At 38.9% G+C, this 27,490-nt stretch overlaps 1 protein-coding gene across 1 annotated transcript; it reads left to right on the forward strand.

Moving 5' to 3' along the window:
- The first annotated feature begins 1,218 nt into the window (after nt 1–1,218).
- LOC139723830 (uncharacterized) lies at nt 1,219–27,490 on the forward strand. The gene is made up of 10 exons (XM_071635035.1): nt 1,219–1,419; nt 1,828–2,097; nt 19,060–19,290; nt 19,866–20,020; nt 20,869–21,098; nt 21,608–21,669; nt 22,509–22,754; nt 24,612–24,762; nt 25,658–25,797; nt 27,263–27,490. The coding sequence occupies exons 1-10, from the start codon at nt 1,291–1,293 to the stop codon at nt 27,488–27,490; spliced, it is 1,842 nt and encodes a 613-aa protein (XP_071491136.1). The 5' UTR covers nt 1,219–1,290.

The following is a 27,490-nucleotide window of genomic DNA, read 5'->3' on the forward strand; positions in this document are numbered from 1 at the left end:
AAACACAATTTTTTATCAAATATTCAGCGTCAATGGAATTTATTATAATCAGTAGTATTGAATACTGTATTTGAACATATTTATATCTTAATTCTGCAAGTTTTGCGAAAGTTATGGATGAAAATGAAATATACACACACAGAGACATCACAAGAAGCACACACATTAGGATTCATTCAAGGACACTACTGGAATAAAGGGGGGAAAATCAGACACAAAATTTAGTAAAACACAAAAATCACATCAAAGAGTCAAAAAGAGTTCAAAAGTCTTTGAGTATACAGAAGAAAAAGTTAAAGTTCCACCAGGAGATAGGATGGTCGAGACTTGATGATTATATCATGCATGTTAAAAGTCACAGCTTTTTTATGTCTTTTGTGTTGTGGACCAGTCTTGTTTGATTGTTTGTTCCTTTCAACAGCACGTAGATGCGACCGTCTCTGCTCCATGCCTGTTCAACTTTTTCGTTTGCCCTTGCCTCACTGAGGAGTTTCTGATTCCGTGCTGTCAGATCCTCTACGATAGACATCCTCTGACCCTTGAGCTTGCGGCGTTTGGAGATGAATTCCTGGCGTATCCTGTACGATCTGAATTTCACGATGATGCCCCTCGGGTTGTCTTTACTCTGTTCCCTCCTCGGTCCAACTCTATGAGAACGTTCAATGTCCTCCAGCTTCAGGTCTGCTTTCAAGTGCTCTTTCGTGATGTATGACCAAGGAGGTACTAGGCGACGTACCTACTTCGTATGGCTATAACAGATTAAGTGGCGAGATCTAACTAATTTCTAAAAACAAGGTCACCTTCAAGCACAGTGACGGCCAATCGACTCAAATGGGTTTCCCCTTTCTCTCCTCTGTTGTCAGAATTTGAATCTGGACAAAGTTATATCAAAACAATTCTAATTACTGTACTTTGTTTTTGACATAATAATTATTAACACACCAATGAAGTCTGTTAAGAGTATATTTTGGTATGAATACGGTGTTTTGGAAGTTACACGATTCAGGCGCTAAATATCGTGACACTGGTATCATTTGCTAGATTGAACAAAGAACCAGAATCATGTGGACAGAAAGGTTGACTGCTGAAAATTATCTTTAAGATAGTCGATACCACTTCCCTCTGAAAAAGGTAATGGCCAGTTGGCATTTATGAAAATTGTGTGGCCAATTTTGCTCCGGTTGATCAATTTCAGCTGTTTCCGCGGACCGCGAGTGCGCCAGGGAGTGTGAATGGCCACCAGCACCAAAACACTGCCGATATAACTTCAGTCTGGAGTGGTACTACTCTATGTCCAAGGCCTGCTACGGGTGTCCCTCAAACCTGACCGATTGCTCTCGACCCCACTGCATTCCACTGAATGGCGTTCATCGACCGATCACCGTGGTCAATAGGATGTTTCCTGGACCCGCTGTTGAGGTATGAAATGCATTCATGGACCACTCTGCATAATTTGAGCCAAATCCCAATTTCAGTGCGTACAGGGAACTATATCCCAAGAATATCTTCTTCTTCCTCCTTCTCCTCCTTCTCATTCTTCTTTTTTTTACTTCTTCTGCTGTTTATTCTGCCTCCTTCAGTCCTGAAAATATTGCAGATGGCATAATTAATTGTGTGTGCGCACGCGCATGTGTGTGCGTGTGCGCATACGTTGCAATAAAGGGCACTCTGGTATACAAATGCGTTGATGATATCCGTATTTTTTTTTTTAATCGAAGCGGACATATCAATTCATCGAAAATGTATGTTCCTAACTTTCGTCTGTCATGTTAGAATAGAGATCATACATTTATTAATATTATTTGCATTCGCGTTGCTATTTTTCAGGTATGTAAAGGAGATACGATTGAGGTTAACGTCTACAATCACATGATAAACGGTGAGGGCGCAAGCATTCACTGGCACGGTTTCCCCCAGAGGAACACGCCCTACATGGATGGGGTTTCCATGGTAACGCAGTGTCCAATAACGGAGTTCACCAGCTTCACCTACGAGATGGTTGCAGAACATTCGGGTACTCACTGGTGGCACGGTCATTCAGGAATGCATCGTTCAGATGGAATGTTTGGAGCACTGATCGTGAGGGAACCCGCACAGGTAAAATTATCATTGTTGAAGAAAGAGTTCATTTCTTCGTATAAATAGCTACTATGTAGGTTTGAAATCTTGCCAATTTGGCCTATATGTTATCATTTCTCAAGGGTAATGGTCGAATCATTTTGATGGGTCTGACATTGCCCTCTTCTACATACATGGGCGGTGAGTTGGCTCAGTCGGTAGCGCGTCTGCCTCACGATCACGCGGCCCGGGTTCGAACCCGAGTCTGGACTGAGCAATGTTGTGTGTAAACATACCGTCCCCTCTAGCAAGAGGCAAAACACTCTGTCCCTCGGATAGGACATAAAATGGAGGTCCCGTGTATGAGAGAGTCACAGCTCATGCACGTAAAAGATCCCGCTTCATTCATTCATCGCAAAGAGCAGGGTGTCTAACCCGGTGAAGTGGTCCCACCCCACATCCAACTGGACCCCATGGAAGACCAGCTTAGTGTAGCTGAATATGGGCTATCCAGCCATCTTCACGGATGGAAAAATGAACAAAATGAACATAACTATCTAAGGGTATCTATCTAGAATACGTGGCTGCTGCAGTCAGCTGACCTTTAGCAGTAAATATCATGGGTCGTGGAATACTGTTCTCCAGACGAATGATTCAGAATCAGCTGAGAGAAATATTATTAGTAGAGCAGATAAGCCCAAAAATTGTGCAAAATTTGACTAAAGCATGAAACGTTCACCAGTGTTAGTACATATGCTATAAGATTCATTTTAAGATCGGGAGGTAAGTCTGAATTAACCTCTGATGACGTCAATGACCTCAAAATTTCAGAAAATTAATATTTTGCGTCTTTGATTAATGTTAAACATGGTAATGATGTATTAAAAACTATTTTTTGTTGGAGTGGAATTGTCTTCATGTTCCACAGAGCCCTGACAGGTTTCTACCGTTGGCCCCTGATGACCTCCAGAGGTGAATGACCTTAAAATATCAGAATATTGATATTTTGCGTTATTGATTAATGATAAATACGGCAATGTTGTACTAAAACCATATTTTTCTCAGTCGAATTGCCTCAATGTTCCACAGATCCTCGACAGATTTCTACCTATGACCCCCGATGACCTCCAGAGGTCAATGACCTCAAATTATCAGAATATTGATATTTGGTGCAATTGGTTGATGATAAACATGATAGCGATGTCCAAATTAATTCATTTATGTTACAACTGAAGCGTTTTCCTATTCCTCAGCTCAAAGAAAATTATCTATATGTCTCTGCCTTTGACCTCTGAGAATATGTGACAGGTCAATGACCTCAAAATATCAGAATATTGATATTTGATGCTTATTCAATGATTAACTAATACATGGTGTGCAATCATGCATTATGCTATTAGCATTAGAAGTGTCTTCTCATTTCACAGAACATTGGTCATTACCCTGTGTATATCCAACTTTGACCTCTCAGGACAATGTGAGGTCAGACTTTTAGAATATCAGAATTTGAATAGGATTACATATATTGATGTTTGGCTTTATTGGTTAAATCCCAAATGTTTAATCATGTACAAATCACGCCTTGACGTTAATCAAAGTATGTATGCATATTCCACAGAGCATTGGTTCATAGTAACAGGTCTCAGGAATGTGAGCGGTCAATTTACTTCAGAAATGAAGCTTAAATGTGTACGTGTCTTCAGTGATGGCAGTGACCTCAAATACAATATTCATGTTTGGGTTAGTTATGCAGAGTAGCTTGCATGAAATTATGTGCAACATTATCCAATTTGCACTGGGTAAAGTTTGTACGCTTAAAGGGGATGGCTAGTAACTGATCAGTGGGTAGCAGTGGGAATGCCAGAGGATGATTGTTCCAATCCTTGTGGGATTCATTTAAGAGTACCTTTTGTGTGAATATCATTTGCTTCAGAATGGTCTCATATTCAAGTAATGTGCAGTTTAATGTTTCCAGGTCAGCGTGCCTGGTCAGTGACGGAGCATTAATCTGCACATTACTTGAATATGAGACCATTCTGAAGCAGATAATTTTCATACAACAAACCATACTCTTAAATGAATCCCACAAGGATTGGAACAATCATCCCTCAGCATTCCCACTGATTCCCATTGATCGGTTACTAGCCATCCCCTTTAAACATGAAAGGTGGAGAGAGGAGTACCATATTTTTGGTTGATGCTTAATAGCTTGTGAACAGGCATATTATGGCAAAGTCCCTTGAACTGGATGAAAGGGTGAAAGATGCTAACCAGAAAACAACAGAACCACCTCATCGGGTGTACGTCACAAGTCAAACAACCCAAGAGTCGTACAGCCCATGAGTTACGCAGCCCACTAGTCATACATCCCGTGACCTACACACTGTGCTGTCCGCGAGCTCGACACTCGAGGAAAACAAGGCCCACGAGATTGATATTACATCAGAGAGCTTAATCTATTCAGTGTAGGTCTCGTGGACCCCCCCCCCCCCCCTCCCAATGTGTCGGACTCTTATGGGCCTGGTTTGCCTATAGCGTCAAGCTCATGGGCAATGTTACCTAGTTTCGAGCTGGCGGGCCTGTGGTGGTCAGTGTCAAGCTCGTGGGCTGTATGATTCCGATGAATGACTCATGGTCCTGGGGCATACAGTCACATCATGGACCATCTGGAAAACGGCATACTGTAAGGCCTAACATGCATTCCACACGAAAAAATCCTGTGTCTTGCAACTTGCTATTGTCATCCAATTAAGTTTGAGTTATTAAGTCAGGCAATTTGGGGCATTTTTAATGACCTCTTTAGGTACCTCACATCCAAAAAGGAGTGGAACTACTATTTGCTCTAATTGTCTTCCCTATACTCTATACTCCTTAACAATTGGGCCTGGCCAAGAGTGGTGCCCCCATGCCCAAATATTTCTTGTTTCCAATATGGCCGCAATCCGGTTTGCATCAGGGTACGCCACTGCAGCGGGTACGCCACTGCAGCGGGTAATATCACCTGCATGATCCGGTTAAAACTCTGTCAGCAAGTGATGATTCAGTGTAACCTCCTGCTGAAATTAATCTAGATCTATACCATCGATCTCTTTCAAGACAGGGCAGTATCTGCGTCTTCAGTGAAGCACGCGATGGGCGGGATCGGCACACAGCTCTCCTCCACGCCTAAACTGGGTAGACATCCTGAGGTCAGAGCAGCGTTGTTATAGGTGCACAGTCACTGTATGTGATCATTTATAGTCTTCCAATGGCAATATCTAAACAGTTTGGGTGAAGACAAGCTTGTCGCTGTGATGGGTGCATTGCACATAGAGTACAGGATGCACAAGATGATAAGAAAGCTTCTTTTTGACTCACGGGGTAGGCTACAATCCGTTCTCAGGCAGAAGTTCTCAATTATCGGGTCGTGCTCAGGCTGCACGCAGTGAGCTGAACACCATATCAAGTATACGCGGTATGCCCAACTGTAGGACCTGTGTCCTACAGTGTTAGCTATATAGGCAAATATACGGGACCATCCCATGAGACCGACAACCGCGAGTTATGCACCCACGAGTTCGACATTGAAAAAAGGTCCACGAGTAATACGGTCCATGAGTTCGACATTATAGGTAAAAATAGCCCACGAGTTCGACATTACAACTAGGGGCTTCATGTGTCGGTCTTGTGGGCCTTGTTTGCTTTTAAATAACAGTGTCGAACTCATGGGCTGTATTACTCGTGAGCTGTATGATTCGTGGGTCGGTCTCGTGACGCTCTCCCAAAGATACTCCCCAGCCATGTCCAAGCACCTAAGAATGTTAATGGACCTTGAATGTCGTCATAAATGACGTATTACGGCATGTACCGCCTTAAATGACGTTATACCTGTGAAACATACAGCTGTACCCTTATGGCGTCACCAGGGGATATGGTACCAAGTACAATAGTACACTCTTAACGGTATTCTAAATAACTATTTCTTACACCAGGTGGAAAATATCAACGGTACTGTCCTGATTTACAATAAGGAATTCACCTAAATGATTAAAGTCAGGTTTAATTGTATTTAGTAGTGATCTCTATAACTGCCGAATTTACATCCCTTAATTTTGAAAATCTATAGCAAACTAGACAAATTGAAAGCACATAAATTCAACAAAACAAAGATTCTACATCCAATTAATTTCAAACTTTCTTCAATCCCAATATACTTCAAGAGATTGAGAGTTTATATCAGGTTAATTTTTAGCATTTCCCACATTTTGCAATTCTTGACACTGCTTTGTGTGTAATGATATGGGAAAAATGCATGGAAAAATCAAAATACATATTTGTGTATTTTACGTGGAATCAATTCCCGTCTGTTGTCTTAGCAGAATTTCATCAATCTTGCAATGTTGTTGTTTCTTATTTTCCCTCTCCATTACGAGTATATTTATAATGAACGTGTTGATCAAAGTTGTTGATGTCCGAAAATGTGAGGCTGTATTGCCGGTGGCCTATTGCAGGTGGCCTTCAATTTGTTTTTCACATCACATTGACATGTTTAACAGACTGTAACTCACCAAGGTGCCTCTTGAAATGTTTTGAAAAACTTCTGCTCTATTTCACATGAACGGATGATTATCAGTTGTCTTTCTGCTATCATCTTGTGTGACACTAAGTATTGTTTCTCTTCTAAAAATAGCGTGCCAATTAATCAGCACTTACGGTTGGTGCTCCGATATCAAGGCATTCCAACCCACCTCCAACCTATAGTCTAGACATCCGTAGGCGTTGTGGTGTAGAGCGGGATCTGAACATCTCTCATGAAGCGAGACTTCTTTTTTCTGTCTTCTACCCACTAACAATGTGAAACAAAGTATTGTTTCTCTTCTAAATATAGCGTGCCACTTAATCTGCACTTACGCTTGGTGCTCTATACAAGACATTCCAACCCACCTCCAGCTTTGATATCAGTCATGTCAGTAGACGTTGTGGTGTAGACATGGTAGAGCGGGATCTCAACATCTCTCACGAAGGGAGACTTCTCTTCTTTTTTTTTCTTTTCTTTTCTTTTTCCCACTAACAAATAAGTCTAGCAGGAATTAATTATAGAAGCATTCGCACATACTGTTTACATTTCCCATCACATGCTCTTAACATCGGAATTTTCATGTGCACATTTTGCCTGCAAAAGAATTACCAAGAACTTTTCAACACAATACATTTGGTCCATACATAATTTACTCGACAGAGTGATTTGTAGGGGCCTACTTATCACCGTCCACGTACTCGAGCAGATTTCGCTAAAGATACAAGTATGTTCACAAGACAGTAGAATGATTTGACTTTTAACCTATCAGACTGCTTGTCTTGAAATGTCTTCAAACGGAAATGAAAGTAATTCCTGTTAAATAATTACCCTCTTGTGTGTGTGTATATATATATATATATATATATATATATATATATATATATATATATATTATACGTCCTGTACTACTTTAGCGGGGGGGGGGGAGGGTTCAACAAACTACTCGAATCCGATTTATTGATGTTTTCCTGGGAAAAAAAATATGGCGTAGAAATCAATTCTATTGAGATATGTCATTGGAATCACCAGCGTAATATTTCTTCATTTATAAGAAATATATCGCATTTGTCACTTGCTGCATTTTGCCAGGGTGGGGCGGTACAGGTTTGACAGATCTGCGAGTGCATTATACAGTGTAATTAATATTTCTTCCCCGGGGACATGGTGACGTGCACTTTACAATTCAATGTTCAATTTTCCTAAAGAGTACACCTAAACAGGGGCGGCGGAATTGTGTGTGTGTGTGTGTGTGTGTGTGTGTGTGTGTGTCTGTGTGTCTGTGAGGGTGAGTGTGTGTGGGTTTTTTAAAGAAAATGAATTTGACTGATATATGGCGAAAACGGAACCCAGTGTTAAAGCGACTTACTTTTAGGCAAATCGCTCCGCTGGTTCAAAGTCGTTTAGACTACTGGTTTATATCAAAGGATTTGGAAAGTTCAGTAAGAACATGTGAGATTATATCATCAGTAGCACCTGATCATTCTGGGATTTTTTTACAACTGAAATCTATTCGATATAATGAAAGTTATGGGAAGTCTTATTGGAAATTTGATAATAGTTTGTATTTTGATAAGGAATTTGTACAGGGAATGAATGGAGAAATAAAAAGTATCGAATTACAGTGGTTGACGGAGTTTGATACTAAATCTTCTTTCCGGGATTTTTTAAAGATGAAAATGAGAAATTTTGCAATGAAATTTTCGAAGAAAAAATCAAAGGAGAGAAGATTAAGTATACAGCAATTGGAATATGAAATAGATATTTTGGAGAAAAATCTTCTGTCGTCTCCTGATAGTGGTGGAATTTTAAAGGATATAGAGAGTAAAAAAACGGAATTGAAGAAATTGTATAATGTGTATACGGATGGATTAAAAGTTAGGTCAAGAGTGGTCTGGTATGAAGAGGGTGAACAGAATCAAGAGTGTTTTGAGCAGTTGCTCAAGTCGAATAAACAGAAAACGGTTATACGGGAAATGTGCGATGATAAGGGAGATGTGATTAAAGAGAAGGATGTAATAATGCGATTGATTAGAAATTTTTATAGAAATCTGTATTCAGAAGATGAATCAGTGTGTGATGATTTCAGAGAAAGTGTATTTTGTAAAGACATTCCTCAATTAAGTGATGACAGTAAGAATTTTTGTGAAGGAAAAATTACTAAGAAGGAATGTTGGAAGTGTTTAAAAAGTATGAACTTAAATAAATCACCTGGGAATGATGGATTTACAGTTGAATTTTATCTTACATTTTGGCCACAAATAGGAAGTTTATTGGTTGAAGTTTTCAATGAAGCTTTTGAGAAAGGTTGTTTAGCAACGTCTCAAAAACAAGGTGTAATAACATTGATTGAAAAAGAGGGCAAAGATCCATTATTTATAAAGAATTATAGACCGATTACTTTGTTGAACACGGATTATAAGATGCTTTCTAAGATAATGGCAAAGCGAATAAAGGGAGTTTTATATGAGATTGTTCATCTGGATCAAGTTGGTTATATAGAAAACAGGTATATTGGTGAGGCTTTGCGTTTGATAGACGATATGATTTTCTATTGTAATAATTACTGCGAAGAAGAGGCATATTTGATAGCAGTTGATTTGGAAAAAGCGTTTGATTCAGTTTCGCACAAATTCTTATTTAAGGTGTTAGAATTATTTGGGTTTGGTGAGTCGTTTTGTTCTTGGGTGAAAATCATGTATAATGGAATAAGTAGTTGTGTTATGAACGGAGGTGTTTCGACAGGTTATTTTGATATAAAGCGAGGGGTGAGGCAAGGCGACCCGTTATCACCATATTTGTTTTTATTGGTAATGGAAATTCTGGCGCAGGCGGTGAGAAGGGATAATGGGATTAGAGGTATTCAGTTTGAGAATTTTGAGGTTCGACAAGTTTTATATGCTGATGATATGACTTTATTATAGGTCATCAATTATCAGAATACAGGAAATATTTAAGGATTTTTATGAATTATGTGGTTTGAAGGTTAATATTGATAAAACAAAGGTAATGAGTATAGGGAATAAAAAAGGGAGAACATGAAAGATTACCCATGGGTAATGTTGTAACTGAAATAAAGATTTTAGGAGTGTATTTTGCATTGGATATTAAGGTCAGAGAAGAAATGAATTATAAAGAGATACTGAGTAAGATTAAAAGACTTTTGGGATGGTGGAGACAAGGAGATTTGACTGTAATGGGAAAAATATTTTTGCTCAAAACATTATGCTCTGTCTAAATTATATTATGTATCTTCATCAATAGAGGTTCCAAAGTGGGTAGTGGCAGATATCAATGAAATTTGTTTTGAATTTATATGGAATGGTAAAGATCGAATTAAAAGGGTTATTTGTTATCAGGATTATAGTGAGGGCGGTCTTAGAATGACAAATTTTGAATTGTTTGTTAAGAGTCAACGAATTATGTGGTTGAAGCGATTGTTATATGGTGAGAAGCTCATGGGATGGAAACTTTTTTTTAATTATATTTTTAGGACTGCGGGAGGAAGATTCATATTTTTGTGCAATTATGATATACGATTTCTAAAGTTTAATGTACCATTGTTTTATTTAGAAATTTTGAGGGCATGGCAAGAAATGGAGAATAACCGGAATTATCAAGAAGGCAAGATTAATCCAATCTTTTTTTAATAATAAGGATTATTTGTGTAAAGGGAAAATGATTTTTTGTGAAAATTTATATAGGAAGAATATTTATTTAGTGAAGCAAATTTTGGAAAAAGATCGTATGAGATCAGCAGTATATTTTCACAGGTTAGGATTAGATAGTGAAAATATAGTTAAAGTTTGGGAAATAGGGGAGGTTGTTGTAAGAAGCCAGAAATTTGAGGGAAATATATATGATTTTTATTCTGTTGATAAAGAGGAATATAATATTTCTTTGAAAATTTTTGAGAATGTAATTTTATTGAAAGATGTTTCATTTAGAAAGGTGTATGAACTCTTTGTTACAAATTTACAGCAATTGTATGTTCTACGAATGAAAGATGGCCAAAATGATTATTTGTTTTCGAAAAAGGAAATCACACATATATTTTTAAGACCAAGAATGACAACACTTCTAACAAAACTTAGGGAATTTCAGTATAAATTATTACATGGAGTTGTTTATACAAAGGAAAATCTTTTTGAGTTTGGTTTCGTTGCAAATAACCGGTGTTCTTTTTGTGAGCAATCGGTAGAAACATATAAACATTTATTTTGGGATTGTGTGTATGTTAAGAATTTGTGGCAGGAAGTGATAGATAGGTTTGAGATGGCAGATCTTCGAAATATAGAGTGGAGAGACGTTCATTTTGGTGTTACGGGAAGGGATCCAAAAGTAAAATTTTATAGTACAATAATTTTTATTTTGAAATATATCATTTTTAGATCTAGGTCGGAGGGAAAAATTCCTACTTTGGGGGAAATTTGTAAAAGAATAATAAGTTTTCGGGATGAAGAAAAAGAAATTGCTATAAAAAGGAATAAGTTGGGATTACATTTGCCGAAATGGGAAAATGTTTCTGAAACGAGAGCTTAAGTATTGTTTTGTTTTCTTTTTTCTTTTTATTAGTACAGTGTAGTTATCAGTGGTGAAGGCAATATAATGTGTCATTGGCCGCGCGCGGGGAGGGATGAGTTTTTGGTGGTGTAAAAGTTATAGGATTTTGTCCGCAGCTATAGGAGTTTGATGAGTTTTGTTTGGTGAATTTGAATGGGTATTTGGAGCGGTATTTGGGTGCGGGCGGACAATGCTTTTCTGCATACGGCCATTACACGCTTGTATGTTGTATGTATCAATCAACATTTGGAAGTCGTTTTCATTAGGAAGGAAAGTGGTATCGCTTCGGGGTGTTTTGTGTGTGGGGTTGTATGTGTGTATGCGCGTTTTTGGTGTTGGTGTGTATGTGTGTCGGTGTTTGGGGTGTATGTGTGTGGTGGTTGTGGATGTATGTGTTTGGGATTGTGGTGGGGGTGTGGGATAGGTTTCAGTGCATCGGGGTTGGTGGGGATGGGGATTTGATTTTCAATGAAATGATTTCATTCTAGTTTTGTATAACGTATTTTTGTTGCTTTTTTATGTATATACCCTTACATACTCGATTTATAATCGAGTTGTTATGTTGAAGAGAGATGATTGGCAGTATAAGTATACCATAGTCAAAGACACACATATATATATATATATATATATATATATATATATATACTTTTTTTTGTACATGTCAATACTTTCTCGTGAAGAAATGGTCAGTAGGATTGATTTATAATCGAGTTGTTATGTTTGAAGGGAGATGATGGGCAGTATAAGTTGGTAATGGATTTGTCTTTTGAATGGCATTTGTACCGTTTTTATGTTCATGTTACACCCAGAATGGGTTGATTTATGATTGATTTGAATGAAATCAATAAAATATCATTGAAAAAAAAAGTGTTTGTGTGTGTGTGTTTTCTAAGCGTGGGGCCGGGGGGGGGGGGTTAACCTCCGGGGCAGTGTTTTGGGCAAGGGTCAATGGTCAATTGTTTAATTATGTTTTTTTGTGTGTCTGTGTGTGTGTGTGTGGTTTTGTTTTTGTTTTTGTTTTTGTTTTTGTTTTTGTTTTTGTTTTTTGTTTTTTTTTTGTTTTTTTTTGGGGGGGGGATTCGTTTTCGGTATGCACCAGACCAGATTAATAAATATGGCCTACGCTCTCTAGAACATCATCATGTTTACCATTAATCAATGATGCCAAACATCAATATTCTGATAGTTTGAGGTCATTGACCTGTCATGGTCATCAGAGGTCAAAGGTAGAAACCTGTCTGTGCTCTTTGGAATATATGAAGACAACGTCATTATTGCGTACGTTACCAAAGTCCTTACGACTTTGTCCAAGCCGGCGACCAATATTGTACAGAGGCGGATGAATATTGGATTGGTCTGTCCATAGGCGTACCCAGGATTTTTTAGAGGGGGGTGTTCAGTGGCGTACCGTGGGTCAAGACATTGGGGGGGGGGGGCGCACCTCATGGCCGGAAGCAACATCAGAATTGCATAATTGTACAATTAAATGCGAGCGAGCGGAGCGAGCGAGCTTGAAAATTTTGACATTTTACAGTCCCCAAACTGTCGTTTGTAGCTATGTATAATGATATATGTATATATGTGTATATATATATATATATATATATATATATTTATTTATTTGCTTTGGAAATTAAGGGGGTTGCACCGGGTGCAACTGCTGGCAGTTGCTGGCAGTAACATCAGGAGAATGGCATAACGATTAAATGAGAGGGAGCGAAGCGAGCGAGCTTGAAAATTTTGACATTTTATAAGTCCCTATAAACTGCCGTTGGCAGCTATATTTTTTCGCTTTAGAAATTAAGGGGAGGGGGCGCACCGGGCGAAACTGCTGGTAATTACTGACAGCAACATCAGGAGAATTGCATAACGATTAAATGCGAGCGAGCGAAGCGAGCGAGCTTGAAAATTTTGACATTTTACAGTCCCCAAACTGCCGTTTGTAGCTATATTTTTTCGCTTTAGAAATTAAGGGCAAGGGGCGCACCGGCCGCAACTGCTGGCATTTGCTGACAGCAACATCAGGAGAATTGCAAAGCGATTAAATGCGAGCGAACGAAGCGAGCGAGCTTGACAATTTTGACATTTTACAGTCCTCAAACTGCCGTTTGTAGCTATATTTTTTCGCTTTAGAAATTAATGGGAGGGGGCGCACCGGGCGCAACTGCTGGCAATTACTGACAGCAACATCAGGAGAACTGCATAACGATTAAATGCGAGCGAGCGAAGCAAGCGAGCTTGAAAATTTTGACATTTTACAGTCCCAAAACTGCCGTTTGTAGCTATATTTTTTCGCTTTGGAAATTAAGGGGAGGGGGCGCACCGGGCGCAACTGCCGGCAATTACTGACAGCAACATCAGGAGAATTGCATAACGATTAAATGCGAGCGAGCGAAGCGAGCGAGCTTGAAAATTTTGACATTTTACAGTCCCCAAACTGCCGTTTGTAGCTATATTTTTTCGCTTTGGAAATTCGGGGGGGGGGGGGGGAGGGGGCGCACCGGGCGCAACTGCTGGCAATTACTGGCAGTAACATCAGGAGAATGGAATATAACGGTTAAATGCGAGCGAGGGAAGCGAGCGAGCTTGAAAATTTTGACATTTTACTGTCCAAAAACTGTCGTTTGTAGCTACATGTATATATATTTTTTCGCATTGGAGGGAGGGGGCGCCCGGTGCCCCCCCTGGATCCGCCACTGGTAGTCAAGGGTGTCGGTTTATGTTCATGATTGGGGGAGGTATGACCAGCGAGCTTGAAAATTTTGACATTTTACAGTCCCCAAACTGCCGTTTGTAGCTATGTATAATAATATATGTATATATATATATATATATATATATATATATATATATATATATATTTGCTTTGGAAATTAAGGGGGTTGCAGCGGGTGCAACTGCTGGCAGTTGCTGGCAGTAACATCAGGAGAATGGCATAACGATTAAATGCGAGCGAGCGAAGCGAGCGAGCTTGAAAATTTTGACATTTTAAGTCCCCAAACTGCCGTTGGCAGCTATATTTTTTCGCTTTAGAAATTAAGGGGAGGGAGCGCACCGGGAGCAACTGCTGGCAGTTGCTGGCAGTAACATCAGGAGAATGGCATAACGATTAAATGCGAGCGAAAGTCCACTCGATATGCTTTTTCGAGCACTTAAAAGGTTTTTTTTTTTTGAGGGTGATATAAAATCTGATAAATTTTGATAAATTTTGGCGAGCGAGCGCAGCGAGCGAGCCAAAATTTAAGAGGGGTCTTTTGAGGGTGATTTAAATGTATTTATAGGCAACCCTAAATTTTGATATATTTTGGCGAGCGAGCGCAGCAAGCGAGCCGAAAATTTGTATATTTCAGCTTTATACATAACATGGAATTCTTGTCATTTTTGGTTATTAAATCTTCGAATTACAATTCTAATCATAGTGACGGCCTTATAGATAACGATTTGTACCAACAGTGTCCAACCCCATCCCGGTAGGGACTTTAAAAAAGTCCACATGATATGCTTTTTCAAGCACTTATAGAAGGGGTCTTTTGATGGTGTTTTAAATGTAATAAATATATTGAAGAATTATGGCGAGCGAGTGCAGCGAGCGAGCCGAAAATTTTTGTATTTCAGCTTACAAAACATGGAATTCTTGTCAATTTTGGTTATTAAATCTTCGAATGACAATTCTAATCAAGATATAGTGACGGTCTTATAGATAACGATTTATACCAACAGTGTTCAACCCCAATCCCATCCCGGTACACATAGGGACTTTAAAAAAGTCCACTTGATATGCTTTTTCGAGCACTTAAAAGGTTTGGTTTTTTTTTTTTGAGGGTGATATGAAATCTGATAAATTTTGATAAATTTTGGCGAGCGAGCGCAGCGAGCGAGCCGACAATTTTTGTATTTCACCTTACAAAACATGGAATTCTTGTCATTTTTTGGTTATTAAATCTTACAATTCTAATCAAGATGGGATAGTGACGGCTTCATAGATAACGATTTATGCCAACAAACTAAGGACTTGGAAAAATACTCTGAATTACTACGAGTGAGTGACCCGAAATTTTTATATTTCCACGTCATCATTACGTTTTGTTCTTCTTATTTTTTTTTTTTATAAATTTTGGCGAGCGGGCGCAGCGAGCGAGCCGAAAATTTTTATATTTCAGCGTTACAAAACATGGAATTCATGGAATTCATGTTCTGTTTTTATCTTGTTTGATTTGGTTTTCTGTTTGCGCGTCAGCTTCGCGCGCGGTGCAGTAACGTAGTATTAACACGTACTGTACACGAGTTCTTTAGTGCGTATGATATTATGTAACTCCATAATGTATCATCATCCACACAAACATTAAAACAAGGAAGAGAGAGAGAGAGAAAAAAAATGAACGCAAAAGAAAGGAAAGGCGGAATTCAAAACGGAAATAAAAGCGGTAAAGACAGCTTTTGTTTCATTTGTCAACATCTAAGCATCGCTGAAGAGGGGTGTTGAATAGCTCAAACACCTCCCTCTTGCCCAAGGGGGGTGTTTGAACACCTTAAACACCCCCTTTTGGCAAAGGGGGGTGTTTGAACACCCAAAACACCCCCCCTCGGTACGCCCTTGGGTCTGTCAATTTCTCTTTGTACTGGTCGGGGGTTAGGTACTCTCATAGGCACCAATCATCACCAAAATTCCAAAAGTAGAAGAAACTGCAAAATGCAGGAGAGTGATAGAATTTACACGGATAACACCAATGCTAACGGCATATTTATTCAACGACCTGCCTTCCCGTAGGTCTGAAATAGAGACTTCATTCACAAACAAGTTTCTTTCCTCACAACTTATTTGAGCATTCCACTCATCATTTAAGTAAGTCTTTACGTTTTTGAGACTATTTCATATACCGTATTCTATGAGAAAGGGGGGGATTTGGTTAGTTGGGAGAAATGATGTTAGTGGGTGTGGCCACTTATCTCGACATCGGTACGGTCGATGAATGAGGTCCTCGTCTGCATGTCATTGTCGCTCTCGTCAGTGTGCCTGGGCCGTCCGTTGAGCGGTTTGCTGTCACGCTCTCATTAAACTCTTCGTCACCATCACTGTCCACTTAGTATCAGTCTAACAGGGCGCTTCAACATCTCCGATGACACCAGTTGACTATTTGGAGTTTGTAATTGCACTCCAAATTGCCGTGAACCAAAGTTTTGTCTTATCGTGACGCACAGTTTCTCCTCATGTGCTGCTCCTCGCCGATTCAATCATGACAGTCAGATCCTCATCACATTCACAGCGTAGGTCGATGGTGCGTTCAGCGTCGATAAACCCTGACTTGGAGGGGGCATGATGTACCAAGGAAGGGGAGCTCCTGACTTTATCTCTGTGGTTTCTAACTTCAAACTTCCAAAATACTCTGCAGCCTTTACTTCACTAGATAGTGTGAAGCCGCTCCCATTGTGCTTGCTACTGTATCTGATTTTTCGGCTCAAACATGTTTTTTTGATAATTAATTTACTAGCAAACTTCTTTTCCCTAAAACATTTCACTGGCTCAATCTTATATAAGGGTGCGGTGTTCACTAGAAATTAATTCCTTATTGGTCAAATGTTCAATTTGCTCCTCCTATTCGTTTCTTTGAAAACTCAACTTTCAATGATTCATCTCAATTTCTGAAAAACTCGCCCACTACCTTTTAGCTCCTTCGTTTACTTCTTCTCTGTAACCACTGGTAAAGACTTAATTGTTTCTTGGATAACAAAATGACAAACCAAATTGATATTAGTGTCCTTATGACATCCAAAGTCATCTTTGTTCTGGGTCGTTGTCCCTGAATTTGTCTTTGGAGCTCCTGTCTGACCCACTCCACTAAACAATAAATGCTAAAAATGAATAGAGACATACATTCTGGCAGGGGGGACCTTCCTACTTAGAGGGTCATTTATGTTTGGAGATCAGAGGGCAAAAACACGTCATCACGTCATTCCACGTCATCACGTCATTCCCCATAATTTGGTGCGGGGCTTTGGGGATGGAGAGTGGATGGAACTGACCACTAGCGGGGAAAGTAGCCCATGTCACACTCATAAATTCCTATGACTATAGACTGTTCTTAGGAGAGGAGAATTGACCAAAAAAAAAAGGAAATGGCTTGAAGGAAGATAAACGGTTTCATAAACTTCAAGAAGGGGAAAAGACTGAGCATATTGACGTCACAAGGTGACTGTGAAAACGACTGCAATGTTCTGTTGTATTCTCTATCCTATTCTATTCTATTCTATTCTATTCTATTCTATTCTATTCTATTCTATTCTATTCTATTCTATTCTTTATCATTATTAAAGGGATCGTACAGTCTCGGTTGAGACCTAATTTCAGGTTTCTGATATTTTTTGGTGAGATAACGAGAAACCTCTTATGAAATATGAAAGAGCATGTAATTCTATGAGGAATTCAACGTTTATTTGATGAAAATTGGTTTTGAAATGGCTGAGATATCAAAAAAAAAAGAACGATTCTAATAAAGTGTGTGACCCACACTTTATTACGATCGCTTTGTTTTACTTTGTTTTTGGATATTTCAGTCATTCCAAACTCGATTTTCATCAAATACACTTTGAAGTCCTCTTAAAATGGTATGCTCTGTACAATATCATAAGTGTTTTCTTGGTATCTTGCAAAAAGTTTAAAGCCCACTTCTCATCTCCACCAATACTGTATCATCCCTTTAAAGTGCTAGTAGCCATGGGGGGGGGGGGCATTTCACGAAGGAACTTGTTGGATGAAATGTCCGACAAGTCAATTATATCCGACAAGTTTTGAGAAATCAGCCAATCAGACTAAAGAATTTCTCAAAACTTGTCGGATATAATTGACTTGTCAGATATTTTATCTGACAAATTCCTTCATGAAATGCCCCCTGGGCTACACTTTTTGTAAAACAGATATGTTTGTTTTGTACATCCTCTAGAGATCACCAGAGGTCAAAGGTAGAAACCTGTTTGTGCTCTTCGGAATATGAAGCAAACAATTTCATTGTGAAACAGATATGCTTGTTTTGTACATCTTAACGATGTTTATCATTTACTAATAACAGCACAGTTCATTATTATATTATTTTGAGGACATTGACGTCTAAAGGTCATCCGAGGTCAAAGGTAGAAACCTGTCAATGCCCATTGGAAACGGAAGATAGTTTCTTTGTAGCGCAAATGCATATTTAGTGCATCGTAACCAAGATCTAAACCTATCATTCACAAATGCCTCCAAACATCAATATTCTGATATTTAAAGTTCTCTGGAGGTCATCGGAGGTCAAATCAGACTTACTTCCCGATCTTAAAATGAATCTTACGGTATGTACTAACACTGGTGAAAGTTTCATGCTGTAGTCAAATTTTGCACAATAATTTCATGATTTTGAGGGCTTAACCGCTCTACTATAAAAGCTTGAGCTGGTAGATAAGTAGCACAGCACGTTTCCACCCTTTTCTTTTTCTTTCTTTCTTTCTTTTTTTTGTTTTTGTTTTTGTTTTTGTTTTTGTTTGTTTGTTTGTTTGTTTTTTTGGGGGGGGTAAAACATTTGTATGAAACGGAAAATCGTTGTCACGCAGAGTTCCGAAAATACACATTAGCATGATTAGGACTAAAGAAACCGTAAGAATGATTTCTACGTCAGAAATGGAGGAAAAATCCCCAAACATACACTTTTTAATAGGCGAAAGTATACTACCAATGAAAGAAAATATGTGCAAAGCTCTAATTGTTTCAGCAAGAATTCGACAAAAATTTTAGAATCAAAATGGAAAACGTCGTACAAACAATCAAAACTTTTCTACGACATGTTGCTATCTATTTAATATTTGCTATAACCATAAACATTATGTCACAAAATTTCTCGAAACGCGTACAGGCGGATCCACAAATTTCGCTCTATGACTACGACTTGCCCGAGCACGAACTCCTCATCCATGACTGGTTTGACGTCCCCACTCTGGACAAGTTTGCTTCTCATCATTTCGACGACGGAAGCGGAAAGCCGGACTCGATCTTGATCAACGGCAAAGGACGTCGCGCTCCCTTTTTCGATGCCGAGACGAACTCCACTGTGTTTACGGCGAGGGAGATATTACACGTGAAGCAGGTAGCCAGATGCCGAGTTCACATTTTCAGGAATCTCTCATCTCTCTCTCACACACATACACAATAGTTAGGATATTATGAGGGCTGACTATGGCGGCAAAATGTTATGAAAATCCTTGTCCGAATGGATTATAACTGACACGATACACAGTTATACAAACATACCGCTAAACAAACATTCTATAATATTATCCTTAAGAAGTAATCAGGATACAAGGCATTTTCAAAAATGGATTCAACTCAAAGCGAGATCAGGCAAATCAATGTAAGTGGACAGTTGTTCCATAATATGTATCTGTTTAAGAAAAAGTATCGTATAGCTTACGCAATTTGGCAATAAGCGTATAATTTTATTGTATATGAAGCCAATGTATGCCTTTTTATTTCGGGAAAGCAAAAACAAACATTATTGAATGCAATTGCAAGGCTATTAGTCTGACCATAAAATTATAGCTGGAGAAATTAACAAGAAATGAAGCAACTATATTTAAAAAGATTAGGAGGCTTAACCAGTCAACACGTAATCACTGTAAATTGCATTGATACTGAGAATGATGGCTGTTCACTGTTCTTTAGGGTTATCGTTACCGCTTCCGGGTCATTAGTAATGCCATTACCAATGCCCCCCTCAAAGTCAGCGTGGACGCTCACAACCTGACTATCATAGCCAGCGACGGGCATGACATCCAGCCTGTCGATGTTGACGCCATTTTTGTCTACGGCGGCGAAAGGTGAGCCAAACATGGTAGCTTGTCTTCTTTCTCTCTCTTTTTTCTGCGGAGAGCAAAAAGGAGGGAAGGGGTGATGACGATGATGATGATGATGATGATGTTGATGATGATGATGGTGATGATGATGATGATGATGTTGACGCTGATGAGGATGATGGTGATGGTGATGATGATGATGGTGATGGTGATGATGATGATGATAATGATCACTTTCATTACTGTGACGACGACGATGATGATGATGATGAGAAGGAGGAGGAGGAGGAGGAGCCGAGGAGGATGTTACTGCTGACGATGACTGTCATGTCGTGACGATGATGATGATGCTCGCTGTAGTAATAACTACGAAGAGACTCCTGGTCACAATTTCGACGGAGATAGTAATGATAATCAGGATGAACATACTAAGGATAAACTTCGTGTCCAGCGAAGTTTAGGATAAAATTGTCAAGGACAATAAATTTGTGCAAGATGTAATGGAACGTCATTGTCAAAATTCTTGTTTTGTTTTTGCGTTCTCTCCGTCTTCCTCTTTCTGAATAAAGATGTGAACAAGACAAAACTCATGTCTGATGAAAAACTAACCTAGTGTGACCTAGAGTGCTAGAGTGTGTCCAAACATTCAGAGGGATTGGTGAGTGTTTTTGTTGCTTTTTTCAACCATCAGATCATATAATTCAATATCAACATTGTAGTATGCACTTCAGCAAGGGACTGTGAGAGATACGCATCCCCCCCCCCCTCCACACACACACAAACACAATCAAAAGTCTGTATTGCCGCAGAAAATATTGGATTTGAAAACTTATCTCATTTGATATTATTATGAATATCATTATTTCTTCCAGGTTTGACTTCATTCTCGAAGCATACGAGGACCCGGGGAATTACTGGCTTCGCGTCAAAGGTTTCGGGGGAGCAAGTGATGTCCAGGAAGTAGCAATAGTAAGATACGAGGGCGCCCCTGACGGTGACCCAAGTGAACCGGAAGATATCGACAGAGGCGGTATCATTCTACAAGAATTCAACGAGCCCGCGTCCGAAACCATCTACACGATCGACGAAGTGATTTCGATAGGTATTCCTTCACAAACAAGCAAACAAATAAATGAACATGACGAACGTTTGGTTATCTCGTTTTCATTTTTTTTACTTGAGGGAATGCCACAAGCTGTGTCTGCAGTTACACACCGGGTATTTTTTTTAATCTTCTTTTTCGATTAATGGCCGACAGCGATACGTTACCTTCTGTAAGTGAAATCGGCCAAGTTGACCTTTTAGCAGAAGACCCATATTTCCTACTACTTTTCAACCAATATTTCAGCTTTCTCGTGCCTATTTATGTGAAAACCCGGGAATAAAACTGTGCTTTTATTATTGTCATTTACTATCTTATGCTTGAATACGTGACACCATCAAACATGTATGTATATAGAGTAAAAAATGAACGATATTTAGAACTACACCTTATTTTTCTTTCTTTTTTTTATTACATCAGCATTCGGGGTCTCGAAATGTCATAGTTTCTATAATAATTGTCAATGATCGTATACTTAGTACATATTTTTTTCGTTTCGTCAATATTAGGTAACGATGTCATACCACAAGAAAACAAGGTTACTCATTACATCGCGTATGATTTCTACAAGGTAAGGTTCTTTCGAAGGTGAAATGGTAATTTGTAGCAGTGTCCGTCATCCAGACACCTCGCAATGATGTTCGTAAGATCTTGATTTCAGATTTGTTATCCATTTGTCTAGCTAGAGTGAACTTGAAGAGTATAGGCCAAATGCCACTTCAACTGGAATCGCTAATGTATCTCTTGGCCTTTATAGATATCAGCTTATCATTACGAGAATGCTCCTTGTAGTTACAGCCGCGTACGCCCTGGCCTCGCAAGGCCCAAACAAAAATATACCTGGATCTTTAAACATCGTTGTTGACAATATCAGCTATAACGTCACATGTACGCTGTGGTCTATTTGGCAGTTTTGCTATTATCGTTAGTAAGCGAAAATCGAACGATTCCATGCACCTACATGGGTATTATACATTTTAATTGAGGCATGTTATTTGTAAGATTTACTTTTTATTTCATATTTGTGTTTGAGTCATGAAGTCATGGTTGACATCTCTACATCCCCCCTTCAAAAAAAACCAAACCGATGATAACATTGATGATGATAACAATGATTATGACAATGATAAGACTGTAGTAGTAGTAGTAGTAGTAGTAGTAGAGTAGAGTAGTAGTAGTAGTAGTAGTAGTAGTAGTAGAGTAGAGTAGTAGTAGTAGTAGTAGTAGTAGTAGTAGTAGTAGTTAGTAGTAGTAGTAGTAGTAGTAGTAGTAGTAGTAGTGAAGATAACAGTAATGACAATTACAATGAAAATGACGATAACGATATTGTGACTTCACGATAATGATAACAGTGGTAATAACAATGATAGTGATTTCCGTCACGCCATCGAAAATTTCACTCTATCCCAGGTGAACAATTACAATTTCCACGACCCGATTCTGTATCCCATCGAGGACATATCATCAACACATCATCTCTATTCGCCCCAACTGAACCACGTGTCGTTCAAGTTCGCTCCGGCTCCGCCCCTCACACAGTCGGCTGACATCCCTGCTGAAGATCTGTGTGAGGCGAGCGATGTGCTGAACATGACCGAGAGGTGCACAGAGGAGTACTGTGAGTGTACTCACGTCATCACAGTCCAGCTCGGTCAGGTAAGAAGTAAAAGGTCGCAAGTCCTGATACGTGAAATAGAGATAAAGAGATTCCTACCTGCTTCCCAACTATCATTACTATCTATGTTATGCCGATTATTGTTTTGAAAGTGTTTTCTTTCACTAATTTGACAATGTTCATGTTTTTATCAATTTACTCACCCTGCTTCTACTCTCATGACTATTATATACGTCTCGGCCTGTCTGCCTGTACGCGTACTGTCACTACACTCCTAAATAAAGTTGTGCCTTGACATTTTTGTTGTGAAAAGGGGCTCGAACACCAAAGAGCATTTTGTTGCAATAACTTCCACGCTCTCGTTATATAGGTCAAAACATTGCCCTTGACTCAGGAAATTATACATCTTCCAATCGAATTGAAAAGACGTGTTCCTTTTCCACCTATAGGCATAAATGGGCAATTAAACACTCTGCCATAATAAAATATTCTGCTATCGTTGCCGTGAAGTCGGTTTTGAGATCGAGGAACAAAACCAAATTCCTTGACTATAAAGCACTTCATGTTGAAGTTGACTTGAGTAAAGAGAGTATATTGAAGGCTTTGATTGAAAAAAAAATCTGCGAAGAATAAAGATATGGAATTCTACAGTTTTATGACCATGTTGGTTGGAAGGTAAATGGCGCATTGTCCCATTTGTATGATTACATGACTGTGGCTGAATGTCTCTTTTCATGAGAACATGTGGAGGTTTTATTACCGAACTTTGAACCAAATTCTCATGCAAGAGGAAGACAGATAATAGGATAAAGTTGCACGTTTTCTTCTCAGACCATGGTCTTGTTTCAAGAGTGTGATGTTGACTTTGAAGTAGCCTCAAACTTGTTAAGGTCCAGAAAAAAAAAAACAACGCTAATTCTGTTTTCGAGAAGGTGAGAAGATTAAATTATCGAACTACGTGAAATTGCACGGTCACGTTTGGTCTGTTGTGTGAACAAATAGAGCGACAATCCATGCACCATAGCATGCTGTTGATTCCGACTGATATATGCGTAGAATCATGGGCTCCCTTTCAATGAAGACGCATGAAGGAGGAGTATACTGGGTATGGAGTACACAGAGTGGTCCCGAATACGTTTTGTGCAAGCAAAGATTTCCTTTATTGAATAGGAGTTGCCCCAGTGTATGCATGTGTGTATAAATATGTTTTGTAGTAATGGCAGAGACAGGCAGGCAGTGCTGGTTCTGGGGCCATCACATCCAAGATAAAAGGACAATACTCATTTTCTAGTTTTGCCTGCATGCGTTCGTCGCATTTTCGGAACAAATTACTGCTCAAATCTGTTTCGGATGTGTAATACCTGACTGCTCGCAAAAGTCAGTTAATCATATCTCCGTCTCGTTCCCCCCCCCCCTCTCTCTCTCTCTCTCTCTCTCCCACAATTTGAATAAAATGTTTTATATGTGAATATAATCCAATAATAATTATATACAATACTCGATACAAACATCGAATAGCATGCGTGTCAATATAAATTATCGATTTACATAGTTATTATTACTGTTTGAGTTTGTTAACAAGAAAGAATAGTTGTAAAAAGATATACAGTTAATTCTAGATTGAGTTAGTCTGTAAATGAAAATAGAAAACTTTGATTTCTTTTAATTTTTAAAGGAATATAGATGTTACTGTGTATATTTCTTTAGGGTTTTGGTGTTTGTTTGTTTTTGTTCTGAGATGTTTTTTGTATCACATTGCTTTCTGCTTTTAGTACTGCATTATTCACTGTGTAACTTTTCTTATATTTCTTAAATCTTATATCTTAAAAATGTGTATATAACGCAACAAGTTAATGATACTTGTCCTAATTATTAATCAACATTCTCTGATGTCACAGACGGTTGAACTCGTACTGATTGATGAGGGCGTTACGTTTAATTCCGGTCATCCGTTCCACATGCATGGGTATTCCTTCCAAGTTGTCGGCCTGGAAAAGTTGAATGGTTCCGGAGTAAGTCTGGAGCAAGTCATCGCGCTAGACAAAGCAGGTGAGAAGACACACAAGGTGTGCAACACGTATATAGGGATAAGAAAACAGGGGGAAAAATACATTTTTTTTTTTGACGGGGGGGGGGGGGGATCGGTTCATTGCCTTCCAAATCTTGTGTGTAAAAAAAAAAAATCAAATCAAATCAAATGAAAGATCCTGAAAAAAAAAATGAGATAGTAAGTACAGGTATAATTATATCTTGCTTCCAAAAATTCACTATAACCGGAAAAATCCATATGAATGAAAAAAAAAAAACAACAACAAAAAGTGAAGGTGATATTGATCATTCAGGGCGTCAAATCAAAATGCATTTAAGGTAGGGGCGGATCCATGATGAATTTCGTAAAATGGGGGGGGGGGGCAAAAAATATATTTGGTGCCGCTTCCAGGTTTCGTCTCATTTTTTAATTTTCATTTCTTTTGTTTTAACAAAGAAATAAAGAGGGGCACCCCCCTCTGCATCCGCCACTGTTAAGCTATCCAACAACCCTGATTGCGATTTCGACACGAATTTATTTTCTCTACAGGAATCGAACGAAAACCAAAAGGAAGACTTTCGCACATATTCAAATTGCTTGACTATATTTGAAAGGTTTATCACCGAGTTTGGTTGCGTTTGTAATGTCTTTTTTTTCTGCCATGTTTGGATGAGCGATGGAATACTGATGCTTCTGTGCCTTCTTGTTAACCATTTGTATGCCACGTTCATTTCCTCTCCATAGGATATTGTGTGTAAAAATTTGTGCGCATTTTACTCGTTGACACAGAAGGGGTTCAAGAGTGAGTAATTGCAAATATTTCATATACATGTAGGTCATAATGATACTATTTCTCGAAAGATAAACTACTGTTTGAAAATGACCCAGTACTCATTCATCACATTGTACTCGTAGGTGCTTTGGCGCGAAATTTCGACCACCCACCCCTCAAGGATACCGTCATCGTTCCAGACGGCGGTTATACCATCGTACAGTTCGTAGCAGACAACCCAGGCTGGTGGTTCTTCCACTGCCATCTCGAGTTCCATGTAGTGGTGAGTACATCTCTTTCATCCTTGATCACCGGCTTTTAGAACCGAAGAGCAAACCCTCAGTAAAATGTCGAAAGCCAGATTGCATTATATACTATTTGCAGATGAAACAAAAACTCAGCTTTAGTGCTTCAAACTATACAGTGTAGTTCTAAAATTTGAGCTTAGGATAGAAACAACTAAAAAAAATGTAAAAATTTTAATCAGTATAATCAATGTTAAGTATCGTTAAATAAACAAAATGTGAACAATAGTTATAATCATTGTTTCTGGAATAAACTGTCTACAGTTGTGGTTTAGTGAAAAAAATGGTGGTACACATGTATCTCCGTATACTTTAGTTTTTATTGCAATCTTTGTATATGTTAGGATGTAAACAACTGACCTACACATATGCACCAAATGTGATAACTCAAACATTTTTAAAATCACTGCTCCCAATGGTACACTGTGCCTTTAAGTTTTGGTAAAATCCTTTCAAATGTTTTATATATTTGTTTGGTTTTTCTTTCAAGATAATAAGCCAGTTTGTAGTTTCACTTTGCGCATGAGCAGAAACAAGGTCAGTTGGACCAACAGGCATAATAGTTTTTAAATTCACTGGGATGAGCATCTGCAATGTAATGATTATTCATGAGATACTTATAAATGCTGCTTGCCAGCACATCCACCTGATAGCAAAAGTGGTATTAGGCTATATCAATAGAAAGAGATTGTCAATACATTCAATGCAAAATAATGAAATGGATGCTTTCCCAAGTGTAATTTGACGGATCGTTCTGCTCATCTGGTCTACGCAAGTCTATTCTTTGTTTGAACAGGATTGTGAATCCCATAAATTGTTATGTAAAGCTTATGCATTATGTCGCTCTAAAACGAGTTAAGTGCCCCTATAACCGACTGAGAAAGAGAAAGGTAATTCGTACCAATGCGCCCATGAGCTAACTCCGAACTAGCTTATTATGCATACTTAAATCAGTCTTGCTTTTTTTTTTTGCAGATTCATGCTCACTTTCTGTCTCTGACCTTAGTTTCATCATTGTGTGTAAGGATAGTCATAGCTAACACCTCACTTTTTTCATGATAGATTCTAAAACTCAATCTTAAAATTGATGCAAAACAGTAATATCTGTTTTGTTTTTCTTTGTCACCGGTGCAATCATCATCATTCATATGCTTATTTACTGTTACATTACAAATCATTATCATTGTGTTGTCATAAAGATAGAGATATAAAACAACGCGAAAAGGCAAAGTCTGCATTATTTTGATTCTAGTTGAGGATTCTTTTTTTATGGGGGGCATTTACTAGTCGAGAAGTCATCTTGTCGTCATGATCGTATTATATTATTACCGTGCGTGTGTCATGGAGATTCATCGCTCAGTACTTATCACAAATAAAAGCTGTGGTGGGTTATTGCCTCCATTAGCAAAGTGATGATAAGATTTGTGCTCTTTGTTTTTTCAGATCGGAATGGGGCTTTTGGTCCACGTGGGAACAGACGCCGATCTTCCGCCAGCCCCCGACAATTTCCCGCGCTGTGGCTCCTGGCCGACCGCGTCCGCACCGTCAGAGTCTACATCTACTCCGCCGCCGGCGACGGAAGGAGGCGGATGCGCGTTTCAACCATCTGTCGCTCTTGTGTATTTCATGGGCACTTTCATTTCATCGCTGTATGCGGTATCACGAGGATAA

The sequence above is a fragment of the Diadema antillarum genome, unplaced genomic scaffold, assembly GCF_040938485.1.
Source record: "Diadema antillarum isolate AM-2024a unplaced genomic scaffold, OU_Dant_1.0 scf00000201, whole genome shotgun sequence".
Taxonomy (NCBI): Eukaryota; Metazoa; Echinodermata; class Echinoidea; order Diadematoida; family Diadematidae; genus Diadema; species Diadema antillarum.

Excerpts from the sequence above, each read along its gene's own strand:
- LOC139723830 (XM_071635035.1), top strand. The coding sequence starts at position 1,291 with ATGTCCAAGGCCTGCTACGGGTGTCCCTCAAACCTGACCGATTGCTCT. Across the intron at positions 2,098-19,059 it reads TCGTGAGGGAACCCGCACAG|GCGGATCCACAAATTTCGCT; the intron begins GTAAAATTATCA and ends AAACGCGTACAG. Across the intron at positions 21,099-21,607 it reads CGACGAAGTGATTTCGATAG|GTAACGATGTCATACCACAA; the intron begins GTATTCCTTCAC and ends CGTCAATATTAG.